This window comes from Atractosteus spatula, chromosome 9 (genome assembly GCF_055471065.1).
Source record: "Atractosteus spatula isolate fAtrSpa1 chromosome 9, fAtrSpa1.hap1, whole genome shotgun sequence".
Lineage (NCBI taxonomy): Eukaryota > Metazoa > Chordata > Actinopteri > Semionotiformes > Lepisosteidae > Atractosteus > Atractosteus spatula.
In genome coordinates, this window is record NC_142714.1 from 46,931,012 (window position 1) to 46,943,661 (window position 12,650).

At 34.5% G+C, this 12,650-nt stretch overlaps 1 protein-coding gene across 1 annotated transcript; it reads right to left on the reverse strand.

Moving 5' to 3' along the window:
* Nucleotides 1-4,318: 4,318 nt before the first annotated feature.
* On the reverse strand, nt 4,319-12,041 carry il1rapl2 (interleukin 1 receptor accessory protein-like 2). Its single transcript, XM_088926049.1, has 3 exons — nt 11,903-12,041; nt 11,308-11,478; nt 4,319-6,443 (listed from the first exon to the last, which is right to left on the reverse strand). Exons 1-3 carry the CDS (start codon nt 12,039-12,041, stop codon nt 5,752-5,754), a joined length of 1,002 nt encoding a protein of 333 aa, XP_088782175.1. The 3' UTR covers nt 4,319-5,751.
* Between the last annotated feature and the right edge of the window lie 609 nt (nt 12,042-12,650).

Below are 12,650 nucleotides of genomic sequence, written 5' to 3' on the forward strand. Positions count from 1 at the left end.
AACAAAACTGTGCAAAGTTTCATTGCTTCTCCGAACTGCACAAATACTGTAGTCCATCAATCAAGCAAGCATACACCAAAAACTTCTCAGTCAGTAGGAAAAATCCTCAGTCAGTAGGAAAGATGTTTAAAACAATATTTTTAGGATGTCTTGAAAAAGTTAGTTGTTTTTCAGTACCAGCATGCCAGATGGCACACATTCGATAGAATATCAGGACAAGTTAAACCTACAAGTACTGCTAAGGAAGAAATAAGAAGAAAAAAGAAATAAATGTAAGGCCAGCTCAACTGAAGGATTACAGTATATAGATATAAAGGTAAAACCCATCTTCCTTAAATACAAAAATAGCTATTTTCCAAAAATCTCTAGAACTACATTGCTGAAAGGTAACAAGGTACCATAAAACATGAAAATGGTATTTTTTTTGTACTGTACTTTAAAATCAAAAGAATGTGATTATCATTGCACTTGCAAAAATTAAATATGGAGGAATGAACAAGAACATGGTGGGGTTTTTTTTTCATTTATGTCAAAAACATATTGCTAATTTGTTTCCACCTATTGCTGCAGTTTGTTAATGTAAGATGTAAGATTCATTATGCCAAATTATCTTATGAAACACTTTGCTTTGAAAATATTAACTTCTAATCAGAACAGATGGACTTAGAATAAACTACAGTTTAACTAGGACGGTGATTTAATTTTATGAGTAAAAATGACTTCTTAGGTAGACAAAAACATTTTTGTGAACTACTAGTTAAATGTTTCATAAAAACATTTCTGGATTTAATTTAGCTCCATCTTCACAGATTCTCAAAATGTCAGCAAATATAGTATGTCTAGTTACTAGTCAAGAATAAGGTTCTGAAGCTTACTTAGTGTTGAAGATTGACCTCTTGATAGCTACTTGAAGGATATACTTATATTCCTGATGTGAGGAATGATTGTTGTAGGTCTAATTAGGACATAGCAGAATCTTTTTTAAAAAGAATGTTCCAATTATCAGAGATTTGATTTTGCTTTCAAGGAGCGTGTTATTTGAAGTCTGAATAAGGTGCAGCATACTCAGTTAAACTGCAGTCATTTTGATTAAAATGTATGTAAACAAACACAGTAGACATGACTTTAGCATCACACATACAATAGTTATTGTGAACTTGATTAATCTGTACTATTTGATACGTGTACAGTACATACAGTACAGGTACTAGAAGAACAGGAGGTTTAAATAAAAAAATAAAAGAAAATGTTTTTTTTTATTGGAGGCTATTTTACAGAATTCTATTAAAAATATTATGAAAAAAAAGAAAAACAATCTGATTAGTGTAAATTTTTATGTATTTTATGATTGACTATTTTAACTTATAGATGATGCTTTTTATGTATAGACTTCTGCAACTGAAGTCTAGACCATGCTGTCTCTGTGAAAGCAAATTTGCCAGACCATTTCAACTTATACTTCTTGTAAAAACTGCATTTTTTCCTAAAATGAAAGAGAAACAGTAAAACATGCCACTAAATGCATCCTTCTTTTGGATATTGCTTGTACAAACAATATTTTGTATTTTAGTGATAAATGTGTTTTATACATCATGATGGAAACTGGTAAGTGCAAGATTCAGTAAATGAAAGCTTTAAAAAAGCTGCTTCAGAAACATTTATCATACTTTGTCTGATAAACTGTCTTTATATTCTTCATACAACTGCATGGTAGGCAAGGTTTTCAAGCCAATTGATACTTAGATTTTAAAACTCATTCTCTTTCTTCTTTTTTTATTAACTATCTCTAGAATGATGTAGTGATTAACTGTGTTAATTCATCAGAAGCCTTTCTCGATAGACAAGAAGTAAATTATCACATGATCTCATTTTATTGTCTGAATTTTCTTGATTGCAACATACCAGTGTTGCAAATACAACTGGATTTCTAAAGAGAGTATTGCAACACTATCTTCAATTTTTAATTTAACTCTCAAGTTAATGCTATGTGGTCCTTTTTGGCATCTTCAGGGGAGCATTTAACAGTTTCCTGTTGTGCATTAAGCTACAGGTTACAATTACAGAGAAGCCAAACATATGACATTATAGAGGAATTCCTAGGGCCTACATTTGTTTTACATAGAATATCATAAATTCACAAATAATTCAGTTTACTGTATATGACTGAAAAAAAACCACTAAAAAATTATGAAACTTCATGAACTATTGGCAGCAGAAAGATCTGCATACATAATTAGAAAAATGTACTCTAGGTTATTGATTGGATAAACAATATTTATTTGTTTTCAGATCTATGCAGTTTTTTGTTAACAAAACTCAATATTCCAAAAGATATTTTAGAAGTTTAAAAACACATTAAAAAGGAACTAGTACAAAGATTCGAAGTTCTTTTTTAAAAAAGTAATGTTTCTGAAATTGTATTTATAGTCATTAGAATATAGTAATAAGGTCTTCACTTCAAGGATCATTGATATAGTTGTTCCAAGTATACTGTAGTTAAAGACTTAAGAGGATTCAACAAACATACGTTTTCAAATCCTTTTTGTTTTTTTGCACACTCTCTGCCTTTATTTCTGTTTATGATCTTCAGGTTAACAAATTACAGTTCTAAACAAGATGTTATCTTGCTTCTGAGTTCATATTGCTTGTCGAATGTTGACCTGAACATGCATTAATAACCATTAGAGAAAATACTAAATCAAATGACATTTCTATTTGTTTTGAACAATATAGTACACATTTTATAACATTTTGTTTGACAATTTATTTTTTTGTCCAGTCACAATTTTTCGACAGTAATAAAAATCGCATTTTATTTGTTTCTGTAAGAACTTGATTCGAAGTCAAGTGCAATAAATAGAGAAGTAAACAGTCATTCAGGTACAGGTAATGGACAAAAAAATAGAAACGCCTACTGTATGTAAAGTCACTTAACAGGGTTTTGGGTCACCACAAGCATCCGATATGGTCTACAGTAGTTCAGGTGGGTAGCTGCGTCAGCATGCGTAGGCTGCAAAGGAACAAGTAATAGGTTTATTCCATGCTGAAAAGAGAAGAAAGAAAACAGAACATTTCAGCTGTGGAGCCTTCTTCGGGCATGGCATAGGGCTTCACAGCCGAAACGCTGTGTTTCTTCTCTTTTCAGCATGGAATAGACCTATTACTTGTTCCAATATGGTCTACTGTATATGTGCTTTGGCATAGCGTCTGGAATTCTGTAAATGAGATGTGATATCATTATTCCATGAGAAATTCAGTTAATTCATGCCTAGTTGAGGTGAAAAACAATGTTCTGGATATCATTCCAGGATATCCCATAAATGCTCAGTTGTGATCAGGTGACCAAGAAGGCCATCATACTATATAACATGGATAACATCATTGGGAAAACACTGCTTGTCCCCAGTTGAAATTTTAAGTTATCCGAGCTGCAGCTGATTTCCACATTTGCCTAGCACTGTGAACTAATGCAAGAATAGCACAATCCTCGCGTATGTGTGCCTGACTACTGATAATGTCTTTCTCTTGGCGTTCTATGATGTCATCACCTTAGACGCTGTTGAACAAACTCAGCTGCCTTGATCACTCCTTGAAGCTCCTGCCACATGCACCCCAACATCCTCTCTTTTAAAGCCACTGTGGTCGCCTTTTGCAGCCATGCAAGCCACAGTTATAGGCATCCAGGACTGACCAGCATTTTTATATACAGTATGAGCCTAAGGTGCTAGAATGTTATTTCCTTTAACTAATGTTTAAGCTCCCACCTGTGTGGAAGCCCTTGTTTTCAAGCTTCTTGTTGTCCCTCATTTACCAGGTGTTTCCATTTTTCTGTCCACTACCTGTACCTACATAATGTAAGAATGGAAGCCCTGTAAAGACCTCGGATAAAGAAACTGCAGTAAACACTAGGTGGTGCTCTTTCCTATGATTACTGAATACACATTTGCTGTTGTATTAACTCTTAATGCCTCGAGTAATGAAGACAATATCGGGAGGATAAAGTCTCGATTCAGCCTTAGGAAACTCAAAGTCTTTTAAAAAACAAACATAAAACCTAACTGCAAAACACGAATTTTAATCTACTTCAACTTACAAGTAATTGGAAGAAAGAATACTTCAGCATTAGACATTATATAAATGAAAAAATACTGAAAATCTGACATGGAGAAAAAGAGTGAGAAACACAATTTAGAAACACTGCTGTAAAATAAAAACGAGCAGAAGGAAACCTTTTTCTTCATGTGACAAACATATCATTTTTTCTCAGTCGTTTCAAATGAAGCAAAGTTTTTTTCATGGTTCATTACCAAATTGTACCTTTCTTTATTTTTTTGGTTATAAAAGTACTGGACAGTTTATGATCTGGGGTAAATATCGGGGGACAGTTCTTCTGTTAAGCATTATGTGTGAAAACACAATGAGAGAGATGCATTTGTGAAAACAGTTAAAATGTAAACTCAGACCAGAAGAAAATCAAATCCCCAAAAAGTCTGGCTCCTTTTTACTACGTCTTGAATAAACAATACTCATACAGTCCAACAAATACAGTTCAAATTAGGAGAAACAGCAGGATAAATATCTTTCCAGTCTTCTGAACCACTTTATTCCTAGCGGAGGAATTGAAGTGAAAGATTTACATCATTTGATGCACTGGAATGCATGACAAATAACAAATCTATTAACAAATAAATTACAAATAACAAATAAATAACACTAAATGAAAACAAAAAAACAAACCAAAAAATAAATGTATCGCAGTATGTTGGTTTGTACTATTAGCATTGTATATAGAATCTGATTGAAAACAAAGCCATTATTTTATAAACCCCAGACATATTCCATATACAGATTAGGTTTAATCTACTGCTGTTTCACCACAGATGATCCATTGTCTTTATGGATTTCCTGAAGTGTGGATAAATGTTTCCACCTGGCTTCATATGAGCAAATTGGTACCTAAACACCTGGAAATCTTCAAGGCAGTGTTTGAAAAGAACATGAGGCAAAGTGTACCAGATGATACAAATCAGTCAATTTTTTCCATACTGTATATCTTATCCACAGAATACACCATAAAAACTGGAAACTTCCTTGAATAATTCAGGCTTAAATTTGATTGGTCTTTAGAGATCTGAGCCATCAAAAGCAGCACAAAAAGTCACAGAAGTCTTAGGAAACCATGAATAGCATCAAAAGACGAACAATTTGTTAAACTGAATCGGCTTCAAACAATGAAAATCTCTTTTTGCAAATTGTGTTATGGTTTATTTACTTAAATAAAACTTTATTTTTAAAGCTCACAAGAACCTGTTCAGCCCCTCTTTACAAATTGTGCCATAAAGACTGTGAATACCTCCCCCTACAAAATCCCTTCTAAGCAACCTTTTAATGTGGGTAGATACACACACACACTCACGCACACACAAAAATAAAAGAAAACAACTAATATTAAATCAATCAGTCTATACTGTTATGTCTAAAATATATGAAAACTGTACATAACAACACCTTGAACGTTTAACACAAGGCTGTGAATCTCTTTTCCCCAAAAAGGAGAAATTCAAGTAGGAAAGTTATTTCTGGAGCTACCCTCATTTTTTTATGCCTGAACAAAAATTCAAAAATGAACAAACAAGAAAAAAAGTCAGAAATTGTTCCTTGTGTTCATTGTAAGTCAAATCTGTGTTCATCTTAATGATTCTTCATGCAGATATAAAAGGAAGCCATGGAGGCTATTTATAGCAGTGCACTCTACCAAATATCACTTGTAAGTTCCCTTGCAGATAGCGGAACAAATGTACTGTTCAAGTGGATTTCTGGCTTCTTTTTACCAGAGTTATTATGTGCTACCTGCCCATTGAGGACTGTCATTGGAATATTACAATACATATGCCTGTTTCCCATGGCTGTAATTGGTACAGGGGATGAAGATAACTCATACTCATAATCTCTGCAGTAATGTCTCATCTGCGGGTGGTTTGTCTGGTTAAAGTCAGGGATCTCCATGTGGGCGGGGGCCAGCGAGGCAGATGTGGTCGTCATCGCAATGGTAGAAACTGTTTGGAGGTCTCCAAAGAGGCCTTGCTCTCCAGAGTCCAAGACCTGTCGATGGGAAAGTGTCTCCTTTTTCTTGACAGGCATTTCATACAGTATCTGCTTCCAGAATTTGGATTTGAGCTGGTTACTATTAGGACCCTTCCACTTGACCACTGAGAGCACTTTAATGGAGTGCTTTAAGGCCTCCACCTCCTGGTAGTTCATGACTCCCTTGAGATCTGTACATTCAATCATGATGACTTTGATTTCCCCAGTCACCAACATGCTGTGGAGTCTATTTTCCAACTGAAAGATACTCCATCCTCGCTTGGCAACAAACTCTGGTGTTAGGACAATGATAAGTCTCCTGCTCTGCTCCACACTCCTTGCAAGATCTTCAATATAAACTGAAAAGCAAATAGAGAAAGGGAATCAATCAGCAAAGTGGTTATTTTTCCACCTAAGACTGATTCTAAACTTAGTGCGATGATAGAGAGAAAAAAAGAAAGTTACCTATTAAAATTTAACAGCTTTGGAGCTGGCCTCTTTGCATCTTGTACTATACATGCACAGATGTATGGGATGTCGATGGTCATGAATTCACAACACAGACATGTACAGTATATGCCATCTGTTACAAAATAAAAGTCAAACCTTTCTCCATTAAACAATGTTTTTCTAAATATTTTATCTTGCTGTTAACGGATAAGTACAAAAGCCAAAATAGCAAATCATATTTATAAAGAGTTAATTTATCTTGTAATTATATTTTGTACCACCACATAAATTCCCATGGTCAATACATCCAATCAACCTTCTTGTACTGAACGTTTCATGGTCACAGTTTTCTTTAATTAATCAATAATAAAATGTTGTTTGGCTGATGCTTTTATCTAAACTGACTTAAATTGGAACTGGAGTAATCTGAGTGAACAAGCTTCCCAGCCATGTTTTTAAAGCTGATTCCCAATTTATCTGATTCTGATTGGCTTCTTTTAAGAAATGGCTCAATGAGATCCTTGAATCAATTAACCACTAACTATCAAACAGGCTAGATGGGACAAAAGGCTTCCTCTCCTTTCTAACCTTTCTTATATTCTTATTAGGTGCCCTGTTGAAGGGTACAACAAAAGTGCCAACCTCACAGTTCTGAATTCAGAGCCCAAAACCATACCTCCACATTGCTGTGTCTTTAAACACTAACTCTTATTCCTAAAAGCATATGGAACACTACACTAGACCAGGATTACAATAATATCACTTTTGTGTACCCTAGAAGAATGTTTTCTAATCAAAGTTTCCTTAATAATTCTGAGATGACTATATTGCATTAATCATGTTTCCTAAGATATTATAAAGAAAAAAAGATGTTTTTAGACATATCTGATATTTCATTGAGTTACTTCATTATTTCCAACCTACATCTTAAGGAACTAAAAAACTCAATATTAGGCACCATGAGGATTAGGATAATATCTTTGCCTCCAAAAGTTGAAGTCCACAGGAAATGTATTATTACATATCAATGAAAACATTGTCATGTTTTCTAGAATATTACCACAGCTGTTTTAGCCTGCTTAATTAAACAATATGCATTCTGCATTGGGACCAAAATTTGCTTGGTTTCTAGGAATTAGATTAATTAGGAAACAAAAGCATTTTGAGCTGCCGAATGTTAAACAGTGACTTGATCTCTAGAGAAGAAACTGTTGTTTAAATAAATACAGCAGAATGTTAACCATGTTATGCATTGCAGGTTGTATAAGTTAAACAAAAAAACAACAGTTCTGGGTGATGAACAAAAGGCATTTTTTGTGTTTCATGATGCCCCATTTAGACCAGACGTGCCTATGGACACTTATTCATGTTTCTGTAGCATCTTCAGCCATCCTCAAAAAGGGTAGGTCTTATCTTAAGTATGATTTTTTATCATGATTTGATTCTCAAGTTAATGTCCTTCCTATTTCCAATCCCATACTGTACCAACAACTGAAAATTAACTAGGACATCAGTTACAGTGCCTTGCAAAAGAATGCAGACCCTTGCATAGTTTTCACATTTTGTTGCTTTAAAACTTCCAGTCATGAGCCTCAATTAACATTTTTATATTACACCTACTCTACACATTCAAAGCAAGTAAGTTCCCTTGCAGACTAAATAAAATAAAGTAAATAGAGAATATGAAAGAAGAATGAAAAAGTCATGACTGAATAAGAATTCAAAACCTTTTCTGTGTCAAACCTACATTAATTTAAGTGCTCAAGATTACATTAATGAGCCACTCAATTAGCTGGGTGTTCTGTTCCTGTGTACAATAAAAGGGTTCACACGATTTCAGAATAAATCCATCTTTCTCTATAAGGTCATCCAGTTAGTGATTTTCAACAAAAAGATACAAACATGAAGACTACGGAGCTTTCAGAACAACTCAGGTATAAAGTTGAAGAAAGGCACAGATCGAGACATTTCAAAGACACTCAATATCCCTTTGATCATGGCAGAGTTGATCATCAAGAAATGGAAGGTGTGTTATAGTATTCACACACTGCCTAGATCAGACTGTCCTTTCTAACTGAGTAGCTAGAAATGGAGAGAAGAGATGTCACTGTGAGGTTAACTGTGAGGTTAACCAGACTACAGAGATAAATGGAGAGATAGGAGAAAATGTCCATGTATTCAAGCTGGACAATGTGGCAGAATGGCAAGCCATTCCTGAAAATAGACGTCTCGAATCCCGCTTGGAGTTTGCAACAAAACATTTAAGTGGTACTTAAAAAAGCACTGAAAACAAACAAGAAAAATGTGACAAAATTAGCTTTGTGGTCAGACCAAACAAAATCGCAACATTTGTTCTAAATGCAAAATGTTACATCTAGTGCAAAGAACACAGCACATTGCCCAGTCAGCACCACCCCTACTGTTAGCACGATGGTGGCAGCATTATGTTATGGGGCTGCTTCTCACCAGCAGGGACTGAGAAGCTTGTCAAGACTGAGGGGGAAAATGGATGGAGCAGAGTGCAGGCAAATCAGAGGAAAACCTGCTTCAGTCTCCTAAAGACCTGAAACTAGGACGGAAATTCACCTTTCTGGATGACGGTGATCCAAAGCACCAAGGTCAAAGCTACACTGGAGGGGCTTAAGAATAAAAAAAACAAGTGTCCTTGAGTGAAACGTCCTGATTTGAATCCTATTTAGAATCTGTGGAAAGACATGAAAACTGCCATCCATACGTGGTCCCCAAGTAACACGAGAGAGCTCTCCTTGTCATAGGGCTAAGAGGACACAACATGCCAAAAGGTAGGTTTTACTCATTTTCTCATTTTATTCTCATTTTACTAAAAGGCATCATGTTACAAATAAGATTGTTGATGAAAATACTAAAAACCATCAAGAATTAAAGAGTTTCAATTAAGGCACATTAGGATTAAAAAGAGTTTATGTCACACGTTTGTACTCTACTGTACAAAAATAGCAATTATCATACATTTCTCTATTCTTAAAAGTCCTTATGTATGACTGTTATATTATTGTTAGAGTGTTTATTTAAGAATTAAATTGAGTAATGCTGAAGCTTTTAAGAGCCTATAAAGAATTAATAGATTTTCCCAAAGGCTGATTTTATTACATTGTCTGTATCCTAACTGTGAATTAACACCGATTTATGACACAGTAGTATTCCACTTTCAATTTACATTTGTATGATAATCTAATTTTCAGTGTACTTTCTCCCCCTGAAACATGATGAGCACAAGACGGAGACGGAATCTTCAAGAACAATGGGAAAAGAAGTCGCTGTGTTACAAAGTGTGTTCAAATGTTTCCAACGTAATTGTGGACAAAATGATTTTAAATCAAGTAAAGAAGGAAACTCTATCTAGCTTCTGTTTATTTAATGAATATAATGGCTAAGTACATTAGCCAGAGGTATTATTTAAAAGTTTGTATACAGTATGAGGCTCATGAAATGCACGCCTAAGAGGTTGCCTTTTACCCATTTCTTTGCTGCTCTGTAGTTTGAAAAAAAAACCCCAATTGTGACTCATATCAGAATCCCTGAAGTATTATTCTATCTTTGCAGGTATATGAAGCACTAGTATGTGTTTTGGCCTGTACAAAAAAATACAATATTCTACAAGTGAGCATTTGATCATAGGTTTGTGAACACATACCGTATACTATATACTGTACATATTCTACAGATATATAAGGAGAGAGATTATTTAATGTTTTCTTCATGTTCCTTAGCTCCTACAAAATTAATGATGGAAGAACGACAACACATTGCAATTTCATGGTCAATTTGCAGTGCATAAATAACACAATTTGTACAAGCAACACTGCGCTGTACAGTTTTTTTACGAGGCTCATGATTATGTAAATCAATTAATACAAATAAGTGCCAGGAATCCTAGTTTATACAGATTAGTTTTATAAACAAATGATGTTATCTGCTCAGATTCTCGTGTGATTTGTAAATGTGTTACATGCTAATGATGGGTTCTGCCTTATTACAATATTTTGAAGCAATATTTTCAAAGACTCATCCTATTGCTGTTACACTATGTCGACCTCCATAGCTTGTGGGTAGTAAACGCATTTAATTATATATTTTTAATTAGACTTCTACTTCTATATCCCGTTTTTAAAGTATGATAGTATAGAGGAAAGAAATATTTTTTCTTATTTTTTTAATAATTCTCCTAATACATTAGAAAACAAGTAAATACCAAACTGAGTAACTAATTAAATTAATAATGACTGAATTTGTTCTACTAGGTGAATCTGTACATCAATCAATCTAACTTTTGTTAATTTTATAAGCTTTATTTTAATGGGGGCAAAACAATACTTTATTACACTTTTTTTTTACCAGAAAAGTAGTCTTAAACATGATTCGGCAACATTAACCACAGCACACAGCATGTCTATTATCTCCACCACTATGAGTTTGTACCTCTGTCTATTTAACTGGAAGACACCCCAATACAGCCATATCGACCTTTCTTATAAGAAAAGCAATCAAGATAAATAGCTGCTGGTAGGCACAGAGAAATACAGACAAAAACTACAATATATAGTTAGTACTATATACAGCAACAAATTGACATTATTTTTCTAAAAGGCACGAAACAGAGAAACAGAACAAAAATGCAAACAGTAACAACAAGACCTTGAGATGGCTTGACTTGATAATACCTGACAACAAAATGAGTTTGAAATGAAAAACTCCATTGAGGCAAAAAGAAGTGTGAAATACAGAATTACTTACTGCTGCTGGGAATAAGGTCACGATCTGGAATAAAGAGCTTGTAGCCATAGTGTTTTTCCAAAACATCGGGAAGGATTTCTAAGGCAAACTGCTCTTCTTCACTGGTTTCATGATCCAGCGATTCAAGGTCCACTTTGGTGTATGAAAGATACGCATCATATTCTTTATTGTCTGTGGAAGAAAAGAGGTGAATATAAATGTGTGTGACATATTTTGTGTTCTTTATTAATGGTATTCTGTTGGTTATCTCCTCTCTCAGGCTTTCTCATGGCTTTTAGCATTATTCTATTTATTATTAGGACAATTATAAAAACTGAATAATAAACTTTACGTTAAGAGCAAGCTGTGTTAACATCTGTTGTTTGTAATCATACTGAAAAATACAAATGTACTGTTTATAAAATATTACTGAATTTTTCCAGGGGGTAATGAATAATTCTCATAATGTGAAAAAAACAGGATGGCAATGTGTAGTATTTTTCTCAAGACCTGTAACAGATCCTTTAACTTCTTTATGTAAATCTTTAATAGAATTACAAGCTCCAGGTGCAGTTCTGAATCGCTGCTTGAAGTTGGCATGCGTCCCTCAACTTACCGTCTTCAGTCTCATCACTTCCAAAGTGCCGTCGGTAGCACAGCATGATCTCCACATTATAACACTTGTAGATGGCAGTGAGGAAGCCAAGCAGCAGCAAGATAGCTCCCAAGCCACCTGCAAGTTCCACTCTGTACATATCTAAATCAGAACAACCAAAAAACAAATGACTGTCTCCCTAAATCATTAGCACAAGCCAAAGATGAAAGAGGGTCAATGAAAAGATTTAAATAGGTATTACGGTTTCATGACACTGTATATGAAGCATGCATTTGTCTACTTTTAGGACTAACTACAAAGTGTTACTGTACATAACAGTTGTGTTTCTCTCACTGATGCATTTTGGATGGATAGGAGAATTCAATTCAAGATAGAGGACTGCCAAGGCTGGGAGATATTTCACATGGAACAATTGCAGTGGTGTGTTCTGAGTGTGAAATTAGATATACTGTATATCGGGCCTGTATATGGTAGCAGAAATTCATGCAACCCCCCTATTTGTAGCTAAATCTGTCCAAATAATGCCTGCACGTGAAAAGAGAAAGAAAATGTCCCTTTCTTTTTTCAAAATACAGTGGTTGAATAACACACGCGTAGGTTCGACTCCTCTGCCATTCAACAAATGCCAGCAATCAATCTCATCTTTCATTGCACAATACATTTTTTATCTTTGCATTCTCAGCAGTATCCTTCCTACATTACTGTAGAAACCAAGCGTGGCAACTGAAAAAGACATACAGTAGTACAC